This window comes from Chinchilla lanigera, unplaced genomic scaffold (genome assembly GCF_000276665.1).
Source record: "Chinchilla lanigera isolate Chin_1 unplaced genomic scaffold, ChiLan1.0 scaffold00005, whole genome shotgun sequence".
NCBI classification, from domain to species: domain Eukaryota; kingdom Metazoa; phylum Chordata; class Mammalia; order Rodentia; family Chinchillidae; genus Chinchilla; species Chinchilla lanigera.
This window is the reverse complement of record NW_004955406.1, coordinates 20,767,477-20,794,138: the sequence shown is the minus strand read 5'-3', so window position 1 is coordinate 20,794,138 and position 26,662 is coordinate 20,767,477. Positions and strand designations below refer to the sequence as shown.

Sequence of the window (26,662 nt, the reverse complement as noted above, 5' to 3'; positions counted from 1 at the left end):
TATTCAGCTCTGCTGTTGTAAGACCCAGCAGCCACAGACAGTGTGTATACAAGTGAGCCTGGCTATGTTCCAAGGAAGCTTTGTTTATGGACACTGAAACGTGAATTTTATATCATTTCCACATGCCATCAAATATTATTTATCTTTTTTCCCCCTGTCATCATTTAAGAATGTAAAAATCATTGTTAGCTCACAGTCTGTGCAAAAACAGTGGCAAATTAGATTTGGCCCATGGGCTGTATCTTGCTAATCTCTGGTATTCTGCAGGGAACAGGAACCAATAAAAGAGTTTAGACAGAGGAGATACCAAGGAACATTTGCATTTGGAAACAACCCCTGGGAATAGCACAGAGGGTGGACAGGAGACTTGGAGGGGCGTACTGTTCCAGGACGAAGCCAGAGGCAAGAAAAGCACAAAGACAGGGTTAGAGAGTTAATGAAGTTGTCCAAGAGGCACTCAGTACCTATTCACTATTTCTGCTGCAGATTTTTTCCTATTTATAGTTAGTGTGACTCAATGTGGCACCATTCTATGACCCAGGTCCCCAGCAAGTCATCAGATCCCATTTTCTTGGATAACAGTGATTAATGACGCAATGAGAATGAATAAAGGGGTATTGGACAAAAGACTTGCTCTTCCCTGTTGTTCATGAATGTGTGAAGGTATGAGGTGTAGAGCTGCTATGACCATCTGGGAGCCATGAGGTAGGGTATTTGAAAACTGAATTCATGTAGAGGAATGTGGAGGAGAAGATCTATAAACAGAGAGAAAGCAGATCCTGATGATGTCATCTGACTCCCTGGCTTAAACCTGCCCTGCCCTGAGATGCCTCACTGACATGAGCCTGTAAAATCCCATCTTGCTTAGACTAGATCTAGCTGGACTTTTTGTCACTTGCGATTTAAAGTCTTGCTTCATAGAGACCAACTGGCTCGGGGGATGAGGGAACAGGAGTCTCTGTTGTGGATCCCAGGTGAAAGGCCTGGATGCCTCGAGGAGCCAGCTATGCAGACAAGGATGCAACATAAGGAGCAAGTCTGCAGAAGGGTCATTGCTGGACTCTTTTCCACATGGAATGTTGGTTACATTCTAGCTAGTGCTTGCCCTTCCTGTCCTTCTTCCCTCCCTCCCTCCTTCTCTTCCTGTCCTTCTTCCCTCTCTCCCTGCTTTCCTTCCTTCCTTCCTTCCTTCCTTCCTTCCTTCCTTCCTTCCTTCCTTCCTCCTTTCCTTCCTTCCTCCTTTCTCTCTCCCTCTGCCTATAATACAAATGAATTTCTGGAGTCTACTTCTCTTTTTGTGTGTCCCCCCTGAGGGTGAAGGACACTTCCTAGAGATGATGCAGGAATGATTCAGGAGTCCTAACAAATCTGTGGAGCTACCATAAGCCTGACAACCTTCCTCCAGATTTTGCTGACACAAGAGGAAAATCATTACCCTTCTTGGTTAAAATGATGGTTTTTGGGGAGTTTTATTTCATGCTGCTGAAACGACTCCGAGCATGGGCCTTTCTATCTGTCACTGAGATGAGAGCCACTGTAAATTTATTTAACCTCTGCCTGGGTTATAACAGGTTTTTCATGTATCCACACGTTCCTTTTGCACTCTTTTTGGGGTATCTATTATTAATGTAACACAAACTATTAGCATTGTTATTGCTTCATATTTGTACAGTCTTTAACAACGTGCTGCACGCATTCACACCTATCATTTGTTTTTATGCTCACTCTAACCCTTTGTGAGGCAGGTTTAATTACCATGAGCCCTTCAAGGAAACAAGTGCTTCTAATTCACTTTTGTATTTTTAGTTCCCAGCACATGGCTTGGCATATCATAGGGCATCATTAAATCTCTGTAGAGTGGTTGGTCTGAGATAAGAAGTTGTGTGACTTGCCCAAGGTCACAAAGTCAGTCTCATGGAAAATAAAGGTTTGAGGGCAAACCATCTCATCCTGAATATAGCCTCATTAAAAATAACATTAATGTGAATTATGCAGCACCCTTCATCTGAAAGTTCTAAAAGTACCTTTATAGTCCCTAATTAATTTTGCAGTTATATCTTTGGTTTCTTTCAAATATTTATTATTAAACATTTAAACTATGTAAGACAAAAATTGAGATGTCTACATGGTGTTCTTTCTGCTCTATTCGACCCTTGCAAGTACTGCTATGCTATAAGCTGGTACCTTTGTTGACTGTTCTATCATAGTGCCTAGGTCAGAGTCAACCTTTTAAGAGCTACTCAGTAAAAAAGTGCTGAAGATGTGAACCAATAGCCCTTAAACACCAATTAATATCACCATTCTAAGTTTTCCTTCAGTTATTTTCACTGACATTATGCTTTCAGATATGCAAACAGGAGACTACTGTGTGTTCTTTCTCCACCAACAAATGTTTCACACCCATGAGAAGGAAGTGTATTGAAACACATGTGTTGGCTTACTGTACATACAATATGCTTATCATCAAGTCATTTTCTCTCCCATTTTAAAGAAGCTACACAAGGGAATGTATCTTGGCCAAGGCTCATACAGCAAAAGGCCAAGACTACAAAGGGGGCTCCCTTAGCCTCCATTAGTTCACTCCCTGCAGTGTTTACCTGTACAGCATACTTGGCTACCTGCAAACACCTCCCCAACACTGGAGATCTAGACTGTGGGAAGTTTCCATCTCCCTGAGATCACTTTAAAGAGGTAGAAGTGCCTAAACATGAGACAGTTAACTTATTTCTCTGATGCACAGCCTTGTAATCCACCACTTTTCAGCAGCAATATTTTTTTAATTTAAGCTTTTGTAGAGCCAGTGGCATTAGCAGTGAAACTGAGCTGAGGGATGTCAGCAAGGACAGAATACCACAATAACCCTTTATTGATCTGGTAGCACCTCATCCATTTACTCTGTTTATCACTGTTTGTCTGATGTACAGGGTAGAAATTTTTGGATGCTAATGTGCTAATTCAGGTTTTCCAGAAGAAAGAACTAGGAAGGGCTTCTTATCCTTTTCTAAGTGGAAATGCTCTCTATACATTTATTAACACCCAAAGCAGTCATATCCTTTCTCACCACTGAGGTGGTCAGCTGTTGTCAAATGTAACGGAACTAGAAGTCAGAAGAAAACAACATCTATTATATAGTATCCCCATTCTTCACTTATTAATCTATCACCTTGTGTTTTCAAGGTACCTTTTCTCAAGCAGATAAAAAATGACCAAACGCGAGGTAAGATATTCTTATCCCTAGCTAAGACAAAATGCCTGAGGTACAAGAAGAGAGGAACATACGGTGGGTCACCAAGAGTCAACATGAAGCTCAGGGCTCTCTTCACTGAACTGCACTGAACTCATCTCTTCTCAAACAATTCTTCCCTAGAATCAGCAAATACTTCTCTCAACCAGTGGAAGTCATCCACACAGGGGTCTGAGGAACATCCTGGCCTCCAGAAGTTCCCTCCAGGAGGCCTAGAGAGGGCCCTTCTTCTTCCCTGGGTTGGAGGGTGAGAAGGAAAGGGTATGGGAGAGGGAAGGAAAAGAACGTGGACACACACAGAAGGAATTTTCTCTTGCCTGTTTGTCAGTGGGGTTGGCACAGGGTTAGGGTGACACAGGCCATATCTGCTGCAGGAGGAGCGCAGTGCTGCTTACCAAGAAGGAGCAGAAGAAGATGAAGGAGACGAAATAAACATAGGCCAGGTCAGTGCCACAGCGCTCATTCTCATTCTGCCCAGATGGGGCAGTGGTGTCAGGTTCGCAGCCTTTCTCCCCAAGGCATGACAGCATAATCTCCTGCCAGGCCTCACCTGTGGCACTCCTGAACCCAAAAGACACTTTGGTTAGAAGGAGCAGGTCTGCACATCCTGCTTTATCCTCAGGCCTCTTTCCCAATTCACCCATCCTTTCTCTTATCATAGGCCCTACAGGCTCCCTTCTTACCCAGTTGACCCTTCTAGTGCTTTCCATGCAGAGAGGGAGAATGCCAGTGAGGTCTCTCATGGGTTCTGCCACGCAGCCACTGCTTTTCTATCCTTGGGGGGAATCTCTGCTGACAGTGGCAGAGAAAGTGGTGGAACTCTTGAACTCCACTTAATCCTAGGTTTCAGCTCTTAAATGGAATTTGGCCTACAAGACATTGTCCTCAATCCCCCTTCCAGATTCCTAGAGCATGTGTTGAAGTTGAAATGTGCAAATTAACTACTGTGTCACAGATATTGATGAAATTTTCTCGTATCAGCTGGGCAGTTAGACAAAAATTGCCCTATTCCCTTTCTCACTGCCTATTCTGGTAGGAGCAGAAGAAGCAGGACAAGGAGGCAAAAAGAAATGGGGATAAGAGGCTGACCAAGTTTCTCTCCCTCCGCTAACAGGACTCCAGCTAGGACAGCTTCATATCCAAGTACCTGAAGAGTAGCATGAGGGACCCAAAGAAGCTCCGGAAATTGTTGTGCCGGTTGATGTGACTCTCCTCATCTAATTTGATGTTTCCAAATACCTTGGGGAGAAAAGCAAGAGAAATCAGTGAGCATTACTGAGCTGTGTTGTGTCCAGCATGTAGCCATTAGATGCACAGGTAGGGCTAATAAAGCTACATGCATGACTTCCTGATGAGACAGCTCCAGCCTGGAGAGCTGATGAACACCATGCTGTTGGCCTGCTAAGAAGGACTAATTGTCTTCCCCAGTGTAGCAGGGCAGCAAAAGGGGTGCTAGTAAGGTCCAGGTATAGCATAGATTGCAGGATCCTTCAATGTCCTTCTACTTATACATAGATCCTCCTGTACCTAATTTAGTCTTTTTATTTCCATGGTACCTATCACCATGGTACTCAAACATGTGTAAAAGCATTATCCCCTAACAGAGAGGCAGAGAAGGACTCATCCTCCCCTTCCCATCTCTGGTGGCCATGATGGAAACAATCTGCATTTGCTGAACATGTCATTTATGGTTTGGGCAGATGCTGCCCTGGAATTTGCAAGCAGTCTAGATCAGATTGGAGAGAGCATCCCTGTCTTTGTTAGACATCATTCTATTTAGAATCTCAATCTCAGAATGTTGATTTGTCAGTAATCTCATGAAAATGGACATCCACATGTCTGTATGCACATGCACCCACCCAAAAGTGACCGAAATCTCATCGAAAAGTGAGAAAACCATTCCTTGTGGAAGCTAAAACAAAGCCCACACAACAGGACAGGAAAAGTCAGCATAGTGGATATCTGGGAAAAGAAAAAGAAAATGGGGCATATCTAGCTACAGAGAGGGGTTTACTAAGCTGTTGCTACCTGTGGCTATCATGGAAATGCATGTGTAAATGCAGAAATGCCCAAGGGAACTTTACCCATAGTAAATAGAGATGAACTTTCTAAGATAATTTTAAAGTAAAAAATGTATTCTTATTGAGAAGGTGGTCTTTAAAATTTCTTTTTATTTCTTTTCACAATGCAGCCTGGAGTCAAGATCGCCCCTTGGTTCCCTCAATGAGAAGAATGCTTTTGCATATTTACTCTCCTCCCCCACTCATGTTTCTGATGTCAGGATCTATCTTCACAAGCTAGTATTGGTAAAATGGAGGGCTTCCTGGGTCACTTTAGCAGCCATTTGAGATAATTTTCAGCCTACACTTAGCATACTCAGTTTATCCAAAATATGCTAAATGGAACACATTTTCCCCCTAACAGTTTTTAGAATGTGCAATTGAGGAACTATCTCTCCCCCCAAGCTATTTTGCTCAAGTAACTCCCACTGACACCTGCTTTGGGAATTTGTTCTCAACACTGTTTTTCAAAACCCAAATACTATTTGTCTCTCAGGGAGAATGGAGGAGGCAGCAGCGGGAAGAATGGAAAGAAGATGAAAAGGCAGAAGACCCCCCGAGAAACAAATACAATAATTGCACTCAAAATATCCCACCCAAGCAATCAACTCCAGTTCTGGCTACTCCACTAGAACATTCTATGTTTTTGTCGTTCAAATCTCATTTTCTCTTTCTTTTCACCTCTTGGCTAAGAATTCATGACTGATCCCTGATCCGTCACATATACACAATGTCCAGTACGTTTTCTCCCTATGACACTCATAGAACCATCATTACTTGTCCTGATTATGGTTTTCTGAAACACCCCACCAAATCACAAACTAGACAAAGGGCACATTGTGATTTTTGATATGATATATAGTCAAAGAAACCACAGCTATTTTGATTATTTCCTAAGATAATTTGCAAGTAAAAAAATCCATGTTTATTGAGAAGGTGGTCTTTAAAATTTCTTTTTACTTCCTTGCAGATTTTCACAAGGTCTTTATTACTAATCTAAATCTGCTACATCAACAGGCTGTGGAAGAGAGAGGAGGAGTATTTCAGAAAAATTCATGAAAATATAAGCTTAAATCCATTTTCACTTGGAATCACAGAACTTTTGAACTAGAAAGGACCTGTGATGGTATCTAACCAACTCCTCCACTGTATTGGTAAGGGAGTTAAAGTCCAGAGGGACCCAGTAACTTGATTAAGTTCACACTGCTAGTCAGAGCTGAGGCTGAAAACCTTACTTCTAACAACTGTAATTACATATTTCTTTCCTCATGCAGCAGGCTAGTCCTTCCTTCCATCTTCAGAGTTTTCTGCAAAGGTCTCTGCTTCCAAAAAACCTTTGGACATCTAGAATAATGGTTTTTCTCATAGATACATTCACTTGTTACTTATGCCTCTTCAAAAGCTTGACCTTTTTTTTTCTACTTGTATAGATGTCTCCACTTGTGGTACAGTATATTGTACACGTTCTCTCTAGTAACAAGCATAAGCTTATGTATGGCGCTGGGTCTCTGTCATAGACTAGGATGGGGATTGTCAACTAAAGATATGTCACAGTGGAAATGACATTCATGAGTGTGCCCTTATATTTTAGCAAGATGCATGTGGGTTATTGAGAAGATGATGATTTCATCACTGAACAGCTCCTACCTACCACTGAAGGATCAAAGAAGCGCTTGAATTTGCCTCTCTGGTGGTATGAAGATGGTTTATAGCTAAGAACATGGATGGTGGAACATATAAAACTGAGTTCAAATCTTAGCTCTTCCATATAAAATTTGAGAACTTGAGCATATTTAAGCTACTCAACCATGTTAAGAATCACTTCACTCCTAAATACATTAGCAGCATGGTTTGCACTCATACTTTCTTTTCATATTTCTGTCTCCTGTCTGCCTATCTATGTATCTCAGTATCTATCTATCTGTCTGTCTATCTATCTGCCTATCTATCTATCCATCCATCCATCCATCCATCCATCTATCTACATATATGCATATACGCATGCATTTGGCACTGTTTGGCACACCAAGGAATTCAAGTAATAGTTAATAGCATTATCAACATTATCAGTATTATCAGTAGTAGGTTAGAATTGAGATATGTTATTCTAGTTTATTTTGCTTGAAGATGAAAAGGGGTAAGAACTAGTTTAAGCACGAGCAAATAGAACGTAATTTAATCAAGTCTGTATTTGGCTGTTGACTATTTCAATTTGAGATCAAATTTGGGGGAATAAAGAAGGACTTAATAGAAGTTCTCAAGCCAGTCTAAATTTCGCTGGGAATTCAACATGGCTGACATCATTAATCTCTGATGGAATTTCCCTGTGAAGAAGAACCCACTGCTTCTTAATCGAGTCTCACAAATTTTGATACATGACATTTTGATGGTTTTGGAGAACAAAACTTTCCAGTAGTGGAATCACAGGAAGGACAACACTAAGAAGTGAAGGCAAGAAGAGAAAGGGGCAAAAAGATAGGGCATTTTGGAAAGCTCTGGAAAGCGCTGATGAGGAAACAAGCTTGGGAGATAGAGCTGTGACTGCAGGTGGCAGACACCACTGAGAAGGCAGCTGGCAGTTTAAAGGCAGCCAGACTGCCTGGCTGTGGAAGACTGTCCATTGAAGTTCTTTGCTGAGGTTTAGTCATGGTATCTGCAAGCCAGAAAGTGAGCCATCTAAGATGAGCAGAAAGCCTGTGTGTCCAGTAAAACAGGCTCATGGGATGTGTGGTGCCGTCATTTACAGAAGAAGTTCGTTCACCTACCACAAATGACCATTGTCCTTGAAAGAGCTTTTGGCCTCTTCTGGCTCCATAGGTCTCTAGCTACCTGAGTAAATATCCATGGCAGGACCCTAATCTGATTCTCAAGTCTGAAATGGGAGAGAATGCAGAACAATGATACATGGCCCAGCAAGATTTGAATCAGTTGGAATGTGCCCTGTGGGTCTCTTTAGGATGGGCAGGCTGCAGGAACTCTATGAGCTATTTGCGGCGCTGAGTCTTCAAATATAAATCCCAGTTAGTCAAAACTTAATCCAGATGCATTTGGTATCACCACATGCACCAGAATAAACACTGAATCTTCTTTTAGGTCCAGTCCAAAGACCAGAGATCCCGGTAAACGGATTATACACGCTACCCCAGTCTTGTTGGAGATTTTGCTAAGTATGAACAATGGTGTCATCTTTGCTTTAGTTCCTATGTTGTGTCCACAGGAGAACAGCTGCTTATAAGTTAACACCATTATCTGACAGTCTCAGATGAAACTACAGTGCCATGCCACCCTGAAAATCTGGGGAACCACTGCATATATGAAATCATCAAGGTCACACTGCAACGAGACCTCAGGAGAGCACCCTTAGGCAAGGAACAGTTCAAAGCATCTTCAATTTTGCATGCTCAGGTTGCTAAGCCAAAGATCTGACTAACACCTTCCCCCACCAAGCCCAATGCACCAGCTCACCTGCATCCCAATGATGGCATAAATGAAGAAAAGCATGGCAATCAAAAGGCAGACATAGGGAAGGGCCTGGAAGGAAAGCAGAGAGAAGATCATTAATCTAAAGGAGGCACCTTCCATGGTCAACAGCTTGTGGTCAGTCACTGGCAGGAACTCTTGCCCTTAGGGTAGTTTACACAGAGGACTGGGACTCTGCTCCTTGAGGCTGCTCTGTTTTGGATGTAGTGCTTTTTCAGGTGTCTATATCCTTTGCCAGATATGTAAGGAGCTGGCCACAGTGAGGTTTGTAATTTACTTCTGTGGAGAATATTCACTCATCCAGAAATGTAGCCCATATCTCCAAGGAAAGCTTGAAAAACTTTCTGGGCTCAGGATTTGTCTTGCTTGGCATGCAGAAGATTAATAATCTGAGCAATTGTAATGCAAATTACATAGCCAAGAAATCCAGCTTTGGCTTTCAAATCCTTGTATTTCTCCTTCCTACTCCCACGCCCAGTGTGAAACCCATCATGGAGAATCTGGAAGCAAAGTGAAATGACAGGGGTCTCACTTGTTTGTCTATTCCTAGAAGGTTCTTTCATCTTCTGATGAAACATTTTTCAGGGCTTAAGCCACCCTCCTTGCAATGTTTCATGATGTTGCATGGAAAAATCTCAAACGCCTCGTAAGCGTAAGCCACAACAAAACTTTGCCATGAAGCCATGTGGCATAAAATTCCACAATGTGCATATATGCTTACTGTCACTTTGGCATGACAGCATTTCAATATGGGATGGGGACAAGCAAAAGAGATAAAAGGCAGGGAGCTGCCCTGGCTGGCTGGGGGAGGGTGCAGACGTGGGGATATTTGGATCTTTAGTTTACTACAGACCACTGTACTTTTGGAGTGATCTCAGTAAGCTTTCTGGCAGACAATGTTACCATAAATCTGCACTCTGTCACGAGTGTGTACATCGTGTGTCTCCGGAGACCAAATGAAGGCTTTCAGACTGTTTGAGCAGGGCAGGGCTTATCAACAGAGTTAATGAAATGAAAAGCCCTGTGAGACTATTTACAACTTGAATAAAGGATCAAATTTAAAATGCGACTGAAAGCTGGTGGGAGAATCCCCTCCTCCAATAAAATGCTGGCTCCCAAGATCTAAGGAAAGGAATGGGAGTTTTCAGGGGAGGCTTGGCTGCTGAAGCCCGGCAGTAAGGAGGCAGGGCTTCTCACCGCCTGGAATGCTGCTGCCTTCCATCCTTACTTCCTGTCCTTGGTCTACCTTCTCCACTTCAAAGTCTCTAGTCTCTGCTCATCTTTTCCAACCCCCAGCTTTCATGAGCATACCAAAGATTCCATCTGTTCTCCTTTCTCATCATTCCATGAATTCCAACACACAGTGAGGGAAAAGAGGGAAAAACTTCCAAGCAGGGCTCAGAAGGGGAAGACTGGATGATATTCAGGACTGGGTGAGGGTACATACAAGCAATAGCACAACGCTATTTATCTTGCATTGCTTTCTGCTTTGTATTTGTAGAAGTAGCCTTTGTTCATATGACTTTAAGAAACTTCTATACTGTGCCCCAGAAATATTCGGAAAAGAAAGCACCTCTGTGTAATGCAGTGTCCCCTGAGGCAGATTCACTTGTCTTGCTGTTTTGTTGTATTCACCAGAATAAACTAATCATTCGGTCATCAATTTTTTACATCTCTTCCTTTAATGTCAATGGTACATAGTTTCACAGAGACTTGGTGATTTTGATAAAGTGACAGGATAACACATTTCTTAAGAGACTTACTAACAACTGACACTTATTGGGTAGTCCTCTTAAAATAAAAAATAAACAGCTTTAAAGGCATCTTATCTTTCCCATTCTAATTCACATCCACCTGAGACTCAGATGGCAACTTCTTGCTAAGGTTGTAGCTTTTTCCTCTGTCCTCTAACTTTGGAAAATAGTTTTCATCAAGGTGAGGTCTCTGGGAGTTATGCCGAACAATTATTCTGGATAGGAGGGAAATGCCAAGGTTACATGTAGAGGCCTGAATATTCTTACATTGGTCTCACATCTCCAACTTTGAGGTCCTTGATGAAGAAATCAGTAATGATGATGTCGGGTGAACTCTCTTTCCCAGGGATGACAAACCATGAGTTCACTGGCTTGTCTCCTTCAGTTTAATTTCTAATTTAAGTATATAAATAATTACAATAAAGAGAATTTGGTGAATTCATGATTTCTCATCTTTGAATCATTTAGTGTCATCGAATTTATTTTTAAACACATTCATTGAAAAACATCTTTTTCATAAGAGAGAAAAAAGCATTTAAACAATACTTAAACAACGTTAAACAATACTTAGTTTAGGCATTCAAAACCTTAAAAATAACCAATTTATGATAATTGCTAGAGCCCCAAAATATTTAAATATGTTTGAGAAACTTCTTTTATTGGAAATCTCTGCTACTAAGCCTCAGGTATTGACTTTAATTTATATTTATTGTCTATACACTTCTGTACGGCCCCATGACTGTTTAAAAGAAACTTCGTGTATTAGCTTGCCCAGACATTCCTACTTGTAGGACACAAAGATGACCACTGGCATATCACACAATCAGTGGTTTGGGAAATGGACATGATGCAGATACAGGAGCACTGAATATGAATCATCTTGCTATGAAATACAACTGAAAGAGTCCTCTGAGAAACTATTTCATGAAATAAAATCACTGACAACTCCTTGTGAACACAGAGGACATCTGACTGCAGTTGTCTGGCTCCTTACATGGTAAGATTGCTTGAGGCAATCTGAAATACCCAAGCAGGAAGCACACTTCCTAGAGCATGTACCTTGCCTCCTGGCCTGAGACACAAAGTCAAGGTGCTTTTTTAGAATGAGATTCTATCCAGTAGACATGAGTTGATTGCTGTCCAGTCAAGCTGGGCTGTAATTAAGAGCTGGTGCATTCATTAAATGCTTCCATCACAAACACCCATTTTACCAGCTTCACATTTCCAGAAGTGAAGGGATGGAAGCACTGATACTGCTACACAGTGCTGCCTGCTGCACTGTTTGATACAACAGAGCCATCTCGGCCCTCAGAGAAGAGTGTCTGGTACTTCTTACCTTGAAGGACTGCACAAAGGTCCACAGTAAAATACGTATGGTGTAGCCCTGACGCAGAAGCTTTATGAGACGGGCAGCTCGGAAGAGCTTCAGAAAGCTCATATTGAAACCACTGGTGTTCACCAGCTGGTGGACCAAAAGGAAACATGTAATTAGTGACATTATGGTCATTTAGAAAAATCTAAGCACTAGTTATTTGTATATTTATTCCTCATTTAGATCACAAAATAGAACACAGTCTCTGTCTTTGTTTGTTAACCCTAACTCCAGCAGATGGGCGAGGCAACATGTGCTTCTTAGCTTTCTCATGCTTATCTTCTATTCCCAGCAGAAGAAGGGAGGTATCCCTGGACACAGGAGAGAAAACTGGCCCTCCTGGCCTCCACCACGCAGTCAAAAGTCTACACTTACATGGAAACAGTATTACAATGAGCTTGTCAAGTGTTCTTTAGGATGAGCAAATTGAGGGAAAAAATTAAAGCCTATGAACTCTGAAGGCAAAGATGCTATGTCTCACGAGACTCTAGCAGAACAGTGTATGCTAGTTTTCTTCTAAAACCTTATATTACTCTACTTGTTCCATTAGAGGTCTGGTATTCAAGTCACGCAAATGAAACAAAGCCTTTCATGAGATTTAAGTCTGCTCCAGTTCACATTCTCCGGCTAATGCTCGAAAGTGAGGAAATGAACTCTCAGCACTAGGAGGGGAACATATTTGGTTTGGTGGGATAAAAATGAACCTATCATGTAGGGGACTTTTTAAAAATGATTACTCCAGAGTCAGGCTTAAAGACATTTGAATACCTTGCTGTCTGTCAGGATAATTTCTGTGATGCTGCCAATCACGGTGATGAAGTCAAAGATATTCCAGGTATCTCGGAAATAGTTCTGCCAAATGAGTTCAGTCGTGGAACATTAGAAAAAGAAACAGAAAAGAATGCAAGGAAAGAAAAGAAAAGACATCTTTCATTACATAACTTTGTCACTTGGAATTAAAACTTGTCAATTCATGCACAAATTCATTCTAACTTTGGCTTTAGTTTCCTATTTCTAACCAGAAATTCTATTTCTCCTTTACTAATCTGGGAATTTCTCATTTAGAAAGTGGTTCCATCACTATTTGAAGACTTTGTTTTTTAAACTGTCACTGGAAAGCTCATATATAAGTTTTTATAAATTTTTATTTTTTAGAAATATTTATTTTTACCCAGGCACTACTCATTAAAAAAAATACATATTCAACGTATACATCTTGGTGAGTTTGGAGAGAAGACCACTTCTATGAAATGAATACCACCATTACAACTTCTAAATTATGCATACCACATCAAGTGACCCTATAAAACTATAGTTCTGACTGTTCAACAAAAACAAAATTCACAAAAGTAAGTGATGAAAAGTCACAGATAAGTGTCCTTCTAACTCCACTGAGCCTTTGTAAATCAACAAGTGATGAATAGATTTCATTTTCCTCTCTTTCTGCTGTCACACCTTTTGAAAAGTGAAACTAGGTAAGAAGCAAGGGAGTAGTAATGAAATAAGCAGGATGAGGGAGAAAGAGGAGATATACAGGATCTGGAAAATCTATCAGGCAGATAACACTCCACTTAATCAGAGTAGACTACGTGTCCATCTCCTAGGCTTACATAGACCTTGGACTTGGTTCCTTAAAATGGGACATTTAGGTCCTTGGTCACCTTCATTTTCTGTGTGAGAAAACTGAGGCTTAGAGAAATCTAATTCCAAAACCATATACACCTCAAGAGCATGCAGAGACACTGATGCACACAGCTTCATCAGGAAGCTCACTTTGCATTACGATACTGAGTTCATTGGTGGTAAAATAAATTCCTGAATTATCAGGGCTCTACTATTCCCCAATCTGAAATGAACATCCTACTTCTCGGATCACAGATCTAGTTATCAAAGGCCCAGAAGCTTTGAGTTCCAGTTGAGGATGCTTTACAGAACAGTATACTAGAATATAAAATAGCATAGTGTAGAACAGTACAGTACCCTCTTAAATGTGATTTTATTTCCCATTATTTCAGTTACCTTCAGTCCAAAAATATTAAATGGGAAATTCTAGAAATAAATAATTTGCAAGTTTTAAATTGCATAGACTTCTGAGTAGCTTAATAAAGTTTCACCACATCTCACCCAGGACTTGAATCATTTCCCATTTGTCCAGTGTACCCATGCTGTATATGCTATCCACCCATTCATCAAATATTTACTGTCTTGGGTATCAGATCAATTATGGTACCACAGTGATTGAGTTCAGTAATTATTATTTTATTTAATAATGTCCCAAACACAAGAGTATTGGCACTGGCAATTCAGATATGCCAAAGAGAAACTGTAAAGTGCTTCTTTGGGGTGAAAAGGTGAAAATTCTCAAATTAATAGGAAAAACTACAGTCATGCACCAGATAATGACATTTCTATCAGTGACAGACTACATATATAATAGTACTCTTGTACAATTACATTGCCTATTGTTACAGCATTCTTAGTTTGTATATGTATGCTCTATGATGTCTTTACAATGCTAAGATCACCTAAGAACATATCCCTCAGAATTTACATTCATTTAGTAATGTACGGTGGTATACACAAAGGATTCTGTAGTATCTGCAATTTCAGGCATCACTTTGGAGTTTAGAATTTATCCTGGCAGACAAGGGAGGAAATACTGCATAGACCAGGAGGTTATTGTGAGCTCTAAAGTCAGACAGACCAGGATTTGAACACTGGCTCTCCCTTTTACTAGCCTTGGGCAAAGTTTCATCTATTCTGAGGTACAGCTCATCCATAAAAGAAAATAATAATACCTATCTAACATAATTGTCATGAAGACAAAATGAATATGTAAAACATCTGAACCTTAATAGGTTATATGGTCTACATTACTTCTTTCTGTCTTCTTGCTTGCTTGCCTTTTTATTCCCACCTTGCTTTCCAGTTCTACCTTTTATTGTGTAACCTTTAAAAAGTTATACAATTTTTCTGATGTTCAATTGCCTCATTTAAAAACAACAATAATAATGGTGATAATGATAATGATATCTGCCACAGGGATTTCAGCATCATGGAGAAGATATAGCATATATTGAGGAATTCTGAACTGGAGAAGTCTAGGTATTGTATCATGTACAGATTTATGGGGACTAGTGATGCCTTTTATAGTGTGAATGCCTCTAAACTGTGAATAAACACTGGGCTGAGGGTGGGAAGGAGGCAGGCCTCAGGGCCAAATCCTTTGGTTAAGCTGTAAGTATGTATTGAACCTTCACCATAATTAGACTTGTAATTGGGGGCTAAGTCACAGACAGTGTCAATACTACACACAAGCCATCAAGATACATAGAGAAACTCCCCTGTTGTGGCTCTGGCATCTCACTCTTTTTCAATCCATCCTACTCAGGGCTGGACTGTTTTATAAAAGCATCTTTGTTGGTGGCGGTTTCTTTTTTACCTTGTTTTCCAAGTCTCAGAACACTCAAAAGGAAATCAAGTAAACCACAGTGCAGCCTCCTGCAAAGGGTTCCCTTCAACTCTCCACCCCAAACAATCAAATTAATGGTGTTTCAAAGAAACAGAAGGAGATCAAAAGCAACCCCCACAATCAACACTGACAATTACCAAACTCAGGCCAGAGTCCCTGTTAAATCTGCTAGCAGACACACAGTTATTCAGATCAGCAGCAAAATTTTTCTTCTTGCAGGGAAAGCCATACACACATATAATTTGAAATGGTAGCTCACAACCTAAATAAGTGTGAAGCAGCTGTCAAGTGGGCTTATCAGCATCCTACTGAACTCTCAGCACACACTGAGGAAAGCAAGGGAGGAGATAGACGGGATTATTTTTTATAGGACACTGAAACAAAGGGCCAAGTTTCCTTAACACCCTTGAGAAGAGATGCAAAGAATTCTCCAAACAATTATAATTAGTAATTAAGGAAAAGTAAAAGGAGAGCTTATGCTGGAAAAACTCATTGCCATCCTTCCCAAACCCAATTCCAGAATCCTCCCTAGACCCACATACCCCTGAAAGGTCACTGGCCTTTGTAAGCATAAGTAATAAACATTTATTTTCAATGGTAAAAATTATTCTTCATGACACTCACAGGAGGAAAACTAATGGGTAAAATCTATTATTTGCTATTATTTGAGGCTAGAGGGACAGATATTTTTAGTCAGAGTCATGAAATTCTTATACTTTTACCAGTAAATAAGCACTCAAGGTTTATTAGTGCAGACTTTGCTTTGGTCCTTTCCACATAAATGGCAGCTGTAAGAAAGACTAGTGATGGCCACCCCGTAGCTGCAGACAGGATTCGACAAGATCAAATCAAGCGGACGGTTAGATGAACATGGAACCAGGGAGCTGACTTCCCTTGCCCTTTCTCCTCTCCTCCTCACACACTGTACTATCTCTATGGCAGTTTATCAAGCAGTCAAAATGAGCTCACAGTTATGTGGGCAGGTGTGCAAACCATTTCTGGAATAGCAGTAGCCACCACCTTCCAACAAAGGCTGGGAATGCACCCAAAAGAAGAGGAGACAGGCCCAATGCTGGGAAGGATTCAGTGACATACCAAGAAGCCAAAAGCGATGATCTTCAGGACACATTCCAGGGAGAACACCATGGTGAAGGCAATATTCAGGTACTTCAGGGCCAACTCATAGGTACAGGGAGCAGAGTAATACTGCCAGGCAGACAAGAAGAAACAGTCAGCACCCTATGGTGAGGGTGATAATACATGTCACCAAGGACAGCCACCCCTCAACTTGAGATTGTAGGGTACTTTGGTGTCTGGTACAGGAAGAGAGGAGTACTGAATGCTAGAGTGGAAAATTACACATCCCGTGTAGCAAAACAAAGCAAAACACAGATCCATGCCCCACTTATCTAGACTACTCAATAGCAATACAACCCGTCTGCCTGAGATGGAGGTGAGCAGAGCGGAAACATTTTGTAGCTGAGTACTTTACTATTTAGTATTAAGTAAGATCAAACTCTCTTAATGCTCTGACACTCCTTTAGACCCCAAGTTGTCTAAGGACATTTCCTGCCCTTTTTGCAGGTTAACTCTTATCTTTGCTCTTGGAAGCTCCTGGACTGCTACTACATGCTTTACTGTATTTGGCTCATTAGACCTCAGAGTCCAATGAACAAATGAAAGGTAGCAGCCTGGTACTTTGGAAGGTTTTCCTCATGTCTCTGAGCACACACAGTTGCTCAGGAGGGTGCAGTTCCTGGGGCTCACCCTCCTCTTACCTTCATCATCAGCACCACAGTGTTCAAGGCAATCATGGCCATGATGGTGTACTCAAAGGATGGAGACACCACAAAGTGCCACACACGGTACTGGAAGGTGTGCCTATTCTGCGGCATGTAGCGGGTGAGCGGTTTGGCACTGATGGCAAAGTCGATGCAAGCCCGCTGCAGAGAAGTCACAGTTATTAGTCCTGGCGCTGACTCCTACACCTTGCACAGGGTGGGTTCTCCATTACAGGTTAGGAGAGGGTGGCATAGGACAAGGTAGAACTACACACACATAGAAATGGACAAAACTATAGTCAAGATGTCACTTTAAGTTGGTACATAGAACTGGAGGTCTTCTGTCACATGGGGTCAGGACTTGGTGGTTATGAATAAAGCCTTTTCACATAGTCCTTAGCTGAGAAACTCAGATAGGAAGCCTTCCCTGATGTCTTTAGCCAGAACAACAGATCTGCTGGGTGGGAACCCTTTATCTAAAATGCACAGAATTAGAAGTATTTGGCATTTCAGATTGTTTTCCAATTTTTTAATATTTGCTTGTATATAAGATATCTTGGAATACAACTCATGTTAAAACAATACTCATATTTCATGTATGCCTAAAACAGATAGACTAAAAATAATTTTATATAACATTGTTAATAATTTTATGCATCAAACAAAGTTTCATGCTGTGGAATTTTCCATTTTTAGTGGCATGTTGCTCAAAAAGTTTTGAATTTGGGACCTTTTTGGATTTTTGGATTAGAGATGCCCAACCTGTATCTCTCTACATAGTCCTTTAGTCCCTAACAGTTTCTAGTTTAGTTCTATTATTGAACAACAACAAAACCAACTACAAAATCCTACAATTTGCCAATTTTTCTGCCAACAACTATCCTTGTTCTTGGAAAAGCAGTCATCAGACATAGTCTCTACCTTTAGAGAAAATGTATGTATCCTGAAGGCCACAGTCAGGAAAGCAAATGTCTTAATGTTATCTCTGAGTCACACATCTATTCTTTCCAGATTATTACACTTAAGGTAGAGCCTGCATTGAAAACCTGATGTTCTACCTTCCAGTTCTCTGTGCCTCACACTTGGGCCTTGAACAGAGAAAGTGCTCAGAACATATGTTTAACGGTACTAATATCTCCATCTTGTCTCTATAACTGCACAATACATTCAGAAAAATAGCCTTCTTCCCTAACACAGGCTCCAGGGTCCTTCCTGAAGCTCCTACAGTCCCTCATCAGGGACCACCTGTTGTTACCTCATTCTTCTCCAGGCTACACTCCTCCATCATCTTGTCTCCTTGCTCCTGGAAGGTGATGATGATGAGAGCCACGAAGATATTGACAAAGAAGAAAGGAAAAACCACAAAGTAGACCACGTAAAAGATGGACATTTCCATGCGGTTGCTGCGGCTTGGGCCTCGGTCTTCCTCTGTCACGTCTACAGAATGCTGTAGAACCCTGTAGGGGCATGATGAGGGGCACAGATGGTGGATGACACAATTAGGAGCCAGACTACCTACTACAGCTCTGTGGTAGACTTCTTTGACTTTACAGGCCCTCCATTAATTTTTTCCCGGGGGGTGGTCCATAACCACACTGGTGAAGACCCATGGACACCTTAGTCCACTGCTGTTTCTAGCCCCCTTTCTATCTGTATCCAAATCCTAAGCAACAAAGCCACAACACTGCATAGTATAAGCCATCATATTCAATATCAAATGACTCCTGGATCACTATTCAGCATTTTTCTGCCAACTACAGTATGTTGTCTCTATGAAGTATTACCTTAGTCATTGTTAAGTTGCTTAAGAATTAGCCTTTACTATGGGCAGCTTAGGAATTTGCATTTCGCTGTCTTCTCCATAAGGGTATATTGTGTCTCTGAGTTCTACTAGCTCATCCTTATCCCTCCAGCCTCAGGCTGTTAGACACAGGGCCAAGTTGGAGAGTAAATCTGTCTAAAATAGCCCCTGGGGATTCTCCTAAGAGATGAAGAGCTGCTGAAAACGTATTTGTTCTACAGGGGTCAGATGGCTCCACTTAATGCCTCAAAAATTGGCTAAAACAGTAAAATAGTTCCCTTTGTCTGCCCCTCTCCATCTTCACCTGAAGGTTTTTCACTCTTCCTCTCCTCTGCATGTCTCACCCATTCATAACTACTTACTCTCCTGAGTACAGTAACAATGGGTTAGCTTGCTTCCTCTTGAATCAGCTTCTCAAGGCACCCATGTGGTCCTACCCCAGCTCACAGATAAGTGTACCAGCCACAACCCAGCACTCACTGAGGCCATCCTTCCCCTGTGGACACTGTGAAGAGGGTCAGCAGCGCCCAGATGATGTTGTCATAGTGGAATTCATGGCGCTTCCATTCCCGGCCCTTTACCTCCATCTTGTTTTTCTCATGGTCTACATAGTTGCCTCTAAAATCAGAGTGAAAACGAAAAAGAGCCTCTTCACTACACCTCATGGAAGAGCCAGAAAATTCCATAGGTTTCAAGAATATAGGGTAACAATGACCACCATACAAAATGCAAGGAAGAAGGATTTTATTAAAAGCAGGTATAGCCGTGGAATAAAAGTAGTAATGATGTTCAATAGATGTGGGATGAAATGCCAACGTTTTCACTAGTTACTGTGTAACCATGAGCAATTTAAACTTTGAATCTCGGCTTTCACATCTGGGATATACAAATAAAACCCATCTCAATAGCTCGTTATGAGAATTTAAAATGAAAAACTGAGGGTCAAATATCTTTGATGACATTTGACACAAAAGATGTTCTTATTTTATGTTTCTACTGAAAGTAGAATAGAGATGGAAAGGAGACAGAGTCAACCTGTGGAGGATGAAGTAGGACTCATTAGAACACGGTGAGCAAAAAGTGAGCACTCGGTGCAGGCGGCACTTACATGCACTCCTTCTCCGTGTCCTTGGAACTGTCTGTGCAATAAAAGAACTTTCCCTTGAAGAGCTGAACTGCGATGACAGCAAAGATGAACATGAAGAGCTTGTAGACAATGAGTATGTTGAAGACATTCTTCAAGGAGGTCACCACACAGTCGAACACAGCCTGTGGACAACAGCAAAGGGCCTTGGGTTGTGAGACCTGTGACAATGTCTGCACCTGCCCAGAGCTGAGGTGGGACCAGCAGCACTGAGAAACTTCCCCAGGAGATGTCACCCCACTAAGGAAGGGGTGACACTCTTGAGACTAAAATGCCTTCCAAGCTGGTCATGGTAGTAAGGACCTCCTGCTCAGAAGGACGCACACTCTGATTGAAAGGAAACCCAAAGCAGTAAACGTGATGATGTAAACCCAAACGTGATGACATAAAGCCACAGAGGGGGTTCTTTGAGGGATCCCGGTAGGGTACTCAGCATGAAGCACAGAAGTTTAATGCTGGAAGGGATCTTTGCGATCACTTAGTGCATTTTAACCATTAAACAACTTCTCCCTGCCCTATTGGGTGACATTCACAAGTTTACTTCTGTGCTGATTGTGTTTGTTCTTCACCCTTCCTAAATGGATCAGGGAGTGATAGTACACTATAGTCTTTGCTCATCTCAATGATACTTTGTCATATATCCATACACTTGTCCTGATTACATTCAACCCTTCATGTAAATGTCCTTTAGTTTAAAGCTAGTGTGAAAATAACAGAGGCAATGTGAGAAGGGCTGAGACCCACCCTGACTTAGATGAGGATGAGAAAGAATGGAATCAGGCATTCACACTTCAGTTAAAAGATGATGGGTCTCCAGAGACCTCCATTCTAAGCCCTAAACTGTAAGGGGTTATACAGAAGTGTGACCATTTTTAGGTTATTTTCTAGGTTTTTAGGTTTAGCTCACTGGAGGGAGAGTCTAGACCTGTGGTGGCTCCACATTTGTGCAGTTGCTTCTCCACAGCACTGGGTGAAGCATCGTTGGTTTAATTAGTTCAACACTGCAGGGAATGTGAGTGACACATAGCCGTGTGGAATCATCAGAGCCACCCACATCTCCCTCAGGTTACACTGTGGAGAGAGGAGCCAGCACTCTCTAATTTAACAGAATTAACCAAGGTTGAGGTCGCCTCCTCCAGCCTGTTAACTAATCTCATCAAGCTGCCTGCAGGCTCCCGAGATCCACAGATGTCTGCACTGCAGCTGACAACCATGGCTGGGCCCCAGGAAAGGGGCACAAAGGGAGAGTACTGCGAGGTACAGGTGAGGCCTGTTGCTGGGCGGATGAGAGGTCTCATTACAGTGGGGAAGGCAGGGAAGCCACCTGTTTAGAAGTATAAGTGTTTCCTTCTGGGAGTCCATACAGTGCACCAGGGCTGAGAGGAAGCCATGTCTTAGCCAGTTTGGGCCTTTCAGAAGTGACTTTCCTTCTGTCCTCTGCCTTTGATAAATCTAGTTGGTTTTGCCTCCTCCCTATAGAACAAGAACAGATAGGGAAGCAGACCAGCAGAGGTTTGGGTTAGGATGAAGTTGGTAGGGAGCATCAGAGGTTACAAGAACCCCATAGGAAATGAGAATCCAGATGCAGAAAGTGTCAAGCTCATAGCTTTCTGTCCTCTGTGGCAGGCATGGGAGAGAGTAAGCCCATACATGCCAGTAGAATCGCCAAGTTCTCCTGCAGGGACCACTCAAGCCAGCTCATATGTCCACATCACAAATGTGTGTTAGAAAGTTTTCAAGTTGAAAGTCTAAGAATAAGTAATTTGCCACAGGTCTTGAAGCTCCTACATCCCAGAGCTGAGCTGGCACTAACAAGGCTCTTTTTAAGAATTCCCCAACCAAGGCTGGGTTTTGAAGGCAGGTTCCAAGCCTCTCTCCCAGACTGTCTGGTTTTATTGCACCAGAGTGGCCCAGGAACCTGCATTTGAAAAAGCATCTAACTGATCCTGATGCAGGTGGCCTATAACCCACACTTTGAGGCACTGCACTATTCTTTGTGACTCTGCAGGCAGGCAATTAAATCTGCTTCTGGGAAAGCACCCTGATGCAGCTCCCAAGGATGGGCTCAGCCCTGTGCTTCAGCTTGCTTTTCTGACCATGTGGCCCTGGCAGCAGCAGCAGGACTACAAGGCCAGGAACTGGGATATGAGAAGTCACAGAAATTCAGAGAGAAGTTCTCTCCTGTGGAGCTGTAGCTTCCATTAACACCAACATGTCAGTGGGGGAGAAGGCAGGACGGAGGTGAGTCCAACACACTAGCAAACAGAAATGGGAAAGCATAACCTGAGAAGGAGGAAGATCTTGAAAAGTTGGCACCCAGGGAGCAGGAGCAAGGAAGGTACTGGACAAGGAAGAATTAGGTTCTGCCAATGGGAAGAATTTAATTTGGGGTAAGTCACTTACCCATTTATCTGCTACTTGTGCCAAAACTGGACTATGTGTCCTCAGTAAAGTTACTGACCTATCTCTGCCACCCCTAAATATGAGAGGTTAGAGCTAGAAGATCCCTTCCTCCTCTAGATTCATAAATTTAAAAATTCCAAGTTACTTAGCTTATCCTAGACAAGACATTCAGAGGGCTCTCATGGCTTCTGCTTTAGTGTTCTGGGTTCACTTTAATGACATAAGGACAAAAACATACAGGCTTCTTCCTGGATTACATGGCACTAGAGAGTACAAGATGTCACCAGGGTCTGGACTCATGAGGCAAAAGCCCTCATACTGATTTTTTTTTTTTTGGATATGGGATATTTTCCTTCAAAACTAAGACCTTAGCTCAGGGAGATGAAAAGAATCTTACTGCCTGTATGAGAAAAATAAATATTCCCAGAGTGAATTGGAGAATTCTCTTTAACCATGGCTAGAAGAGAGAAGAAGGGGATGTCAAGACAGAAAACTCTGAAAACATTACCTTAAGCTTGGGCAAGCGCTTGATTGTTTTCAGGGGCCTCAGAACTCGGAGTACCCGTAGAGACTTGATGGTCTTGATGTCGCGCCCCTTGTTGGTTCTGCCGGGGAAAAACCACCAGGGAATCATTTTAAACAGGAGAAGAAATAAAAGCAACAGTCATACTTCTGCATTACTAACAACAGGTAAAAGGATAGAAATGCGGATAAGAACCCAGAAATTGGGCCAGTATAAACTCCTTCAGGGACACTCTACAAAAAAAAAAAGCTACGGGAACATTCTCCAATCACTCCCCAGAGAGCATGCACATACATCGATACGCACATATGCCAATGCATGCATACCCATGTACACTGATGGTCGCCGACTCAGTATGGTTCAACTTACAATTTTTCTACTCGATGGTGTGAAAGTGCTATGCATCTATTAGAAACTGTACTTCAAATTTTGATCTTTTCCAGGGCTGAAGCTACGCAGTACACCACTCTCTCCCAACGCTGGGTAACTGCTGTTTCAGTTAGCCATGAGATCGTGAGGGTAAATAATACTCTGCTGCATTGCCAAGCTATATTTTGTAGGGAGCTGTACTAAATGGGTTTTCAACTTACATATTTTCAATTTTTGGTGGATTTGCTGGGACATAACCCCATCATAAGTTCTGGAGCATCTATGTACAGACACTGAGAAGCACATAAGCATACTTGCACACACACATACGCACAGGCATGCATTTATATGCTAATAATTCTTCTCCCTAGCTGCCAGCCTAATGTTGTTCATCACCACACTGGCAAATAAAGTGGAAGGTATGTCGGCGAGGGAACACAACCAGTTTGGACCCCTACTGTACCTAGTCCAGTGCTTTCCCAGTAGCAGGTTCTCATATGATAATCATTCGACTTGAACAGGAATCCATGGCTAACATTATGAGGGCATTTGACTTAGCCTAGGTGTGTTCTCTCTGAATAGTTCATCAGGGTGGACTGAGCAAGGCGCTGAGGGCTGGTGGGAAACGACATCCTTGCTGAGTAAGCCACCCCAACATGGTCCTGGTTCTTTCCAGGACCTTGGCTCACACCTCAGTATCTCTGGGCGGCTGGCTCTTCCCATGATTCCTTCCATTTCAGATACCCTGCACCTTGCATAAGCTTCACAGGGCAACGCAAGTGGAGCAGTGAGGCCCTTCCCACCTTTATTCTACCCTACAGCTAATGACTGTCCTTATTTAGCCTCTTAGAAATGTTTGTTCCTAACAGAGAAAATACATTGTCCTTTTATTTCCAGGAATGAAATGAATAAATCAAATTGCATTTCTCTTTCCTCCCTGCACATCCCCTGAGATCTTTACATTCAATTCAAATGATTGCAAATTTAAAAACACACAGGTGGTGGAAAACAAGACTAAACAGTGAGGTTGGGCTCTGGTTTCTTTCTCAAGTTAGACCAGATTATTACTATACCAACAATTTGAGGAAAGGTGATCTAGAATATCATGAGGAAACTACAAGGGATTCTGCCTCAGTTTTACCCTGGGATACTCACCCTCAGATTAGGAAGACAGCATTCTCTCTGTTCTTTCATATAAGGTAAGGTAGGAAGACATTTAATCCAACCTCGGGCATGCTGACTTTGCCCAGAATGTTATTTTACAACTATTTTAATGGTCATAGGCCATAACCTACCAGTACTTTTTATTTATCTGTAGATCTGAATATAAATAGTCCAAAAATATCAAATTGATGCAGACTTTTACATCCAGAGTCTTTGGAATATTTTGTGAACTATTACATATCCAGAAGAGGCTCCATATAAGTCAAATACTACCCAAACTAATAAGAATAATTATTTCTCAAGATGGCTTGGTAGCTTCTAATTTTTAATCTTTTGGATACCAATGGAAACTCACCACACCTTTCTCAGTGAGTCAGGCTCCTCCCCTCCCAGTCATAGTTTCTCCCTCCTCCAACCCACTCCCCCCATCTTTTACTTAAAGAGTAACAAAACAAAAATCAAACATATTTACCCCAAAGCGTTCCTACGAAGGATCCAATCAGAAAGCAGTAATAAAGGGGTAAAGGGTAGAGACAAGAGTAACAGTCAGAAAATTCCAAGGACAGAGACCATTGCAATGACAGGACCTGCCTACAGCCTTGGCACTCGTGGAGCCCACAGCGTTTGTGAAAGGAAGGACCAAGCACCACCTGTTCCACAAGCCCCCCACCCCTAACCACACGGACAAGGTCCTTTGTACTAGTGAAACTTCCTTTAGATCAGTGGCACACCAAGTCTTTTACTTTGCCCATTGGAAGCTAGCTTAGTTGAAATTTTTTAATTGCAGACTTTTCAATTTCTGAACTGTTTTCAGACAAAAACAGTTTCTGGTGGATGTATAAGAAACCAGGATGGAGGAATTACACCTCTGCATAATTCCTCTGCTCAGGAAAAGTGTTTCAAGTCCTTGGAGGAGAGCAGGACTTAAGCAGGGTTTCATCTGGAGGAGAACAAGTGACCACTCTGACAGGACTCCTCTGGTGTCTCTCCAAAGCTGATGACCAATATCACTAAACCACTTGGAAATAAAGGGGAAGCAATTTATTTATCAAGGTTATAGAAAAAGCTGCCCTTTGATAAATTAAATAACCAAGTGTCTGTTGTGAGTTATTTACTGTGAAGATGAAGAAAAATAATCACTGCTCTCTAGTGCTGAGTCATAGTGAGTCAAAGCATAAATGTCTTTGAGACAGAAATAATTTAATTTTAACTTTTTGAGTAATTATTGTCTATTCTGTGCTACACACGTTAGCGCAAATCTTTCTTTAAAGTGCCTAGTAACCTGAGGACAGAGGCTTTGCCCTTGTTTCACAGGTGACAGAGCAGTTAAGATGCCCAGTGTCAGCTGGGAGAGCTGGGACCTGAATGCAAGTATGGATGATGCTTGGAGCTGTTACTCTTAACTCAAAGCCTGTGCCCCAACAGCTTTTGGTTTAAGCCTCTGTCAAACAACTCACTAAATTTTAGAGCTACAAAAGATCTCTGAAACCTACTTACTTGCAGAAGAAACTGAGGCACCAGGTAAAAGTGGCACATATAAGATCACTCCGTGAGAAAGCCAAGATCCACAAGTGCACACATATCCCATGATTTACCATCTTGGCCCACTGCTATGAAGAAGTATCCAGAATTCAGCCTTTGGTTCTTAATTGCCAGTAACTGTGAAGGTGACTTTTCCCTCCCTAATCATTTTTCCATGTACCAAAAAACTATGTTATATTACCTAACTACCACATGTCACAAGCAAAAACTTTTAGTGCCAATTTTACTCAGTAAACAAATCCAATTTTCAGTATTATGTTCATTTTTGCTGTGAATGCCAAATGAAAGTGTATGTGGGAACTAAACCCAAGGCCTTAGACCCTTAAATTCTTAATGTGGTAATTTTCCAGTGTTCAGAGGACAGAAATATCTTTCCTTGAATTGTAACAGAATCTTTTCATATATGAGACTAGGCATTAGTTGGTGAGTTAATGATACCTTTATCTTTCATATAACAAGCATCTGTGGAGTCCTTACCTTACATCAGGCACTGTTCCAGGTACTGGAACAAAAGAGGTGGCTAATCTCTTGGAACTTGCCTAGTCTAGTAGGG

The 26,662-nt window shown here is 41.8% G+C and overlaps 1 protein-coding gene across 7 annotated transcripts in view; it reads right to left on the bottom strand.

Moving 5' to 3' along the window:
- Cacna1e (calcium channel, voltage-dependent, R type, alpha 1E subunit) overlaps positions 1-26,662 on the bottom strand; it is a 468,116-nt gene that overhangs the window by 30,541 nt on the left and 410,913 nt on the right. For all 7 annotated transcript variants that reach the window (XM_005374993.2, XM_013521375.1, XM_013521398.1 and 4 more), the window contains 12 exons: positions 25,040-25,051; positions 23,020-23,116; positions 20,073-20,233; positions 19,445-19,582; positions 18,419-18,620; positions 17,161-17,325; positions 16,478-16,588; positions 12,679-12,762; positions 11,875-12,000; positions 8,770-8,835; positions 4,392-4,483; positions 3,640-3,805 (listed from right to left, as the gene is read on the bottom strand). In XM_005374993.2, the coding sequence (XP_005375050.1) occupies positions 3,640-3,805; positions 4,392-4,483; positions 8,770-8,835; positions 11,875-12,000; positions 12,679-12,762; positions 16,478-16,588; positions 17,161-17,325; positions 18,419-18,620; positions 19,445-19,582; positions 20,073-20,233; positions 23,020-23,116; positions 25,040-25,051 (1,420 nt within the window). The remainder of the gene's footprint in view (positions 1-3,639; positions 3,806-4,391; positions 4,484-8,769; positions 8,836-11,874; positions 12,001-12,678; positions 12,763-16,477; positions 16,589-17,160; positions 17,326-18,418; positions 18,621-19,444; positions 19,583-20,072; positions 20,234-23,019; positions 23,117-25,039; positions 25,052-26,662) is intronic.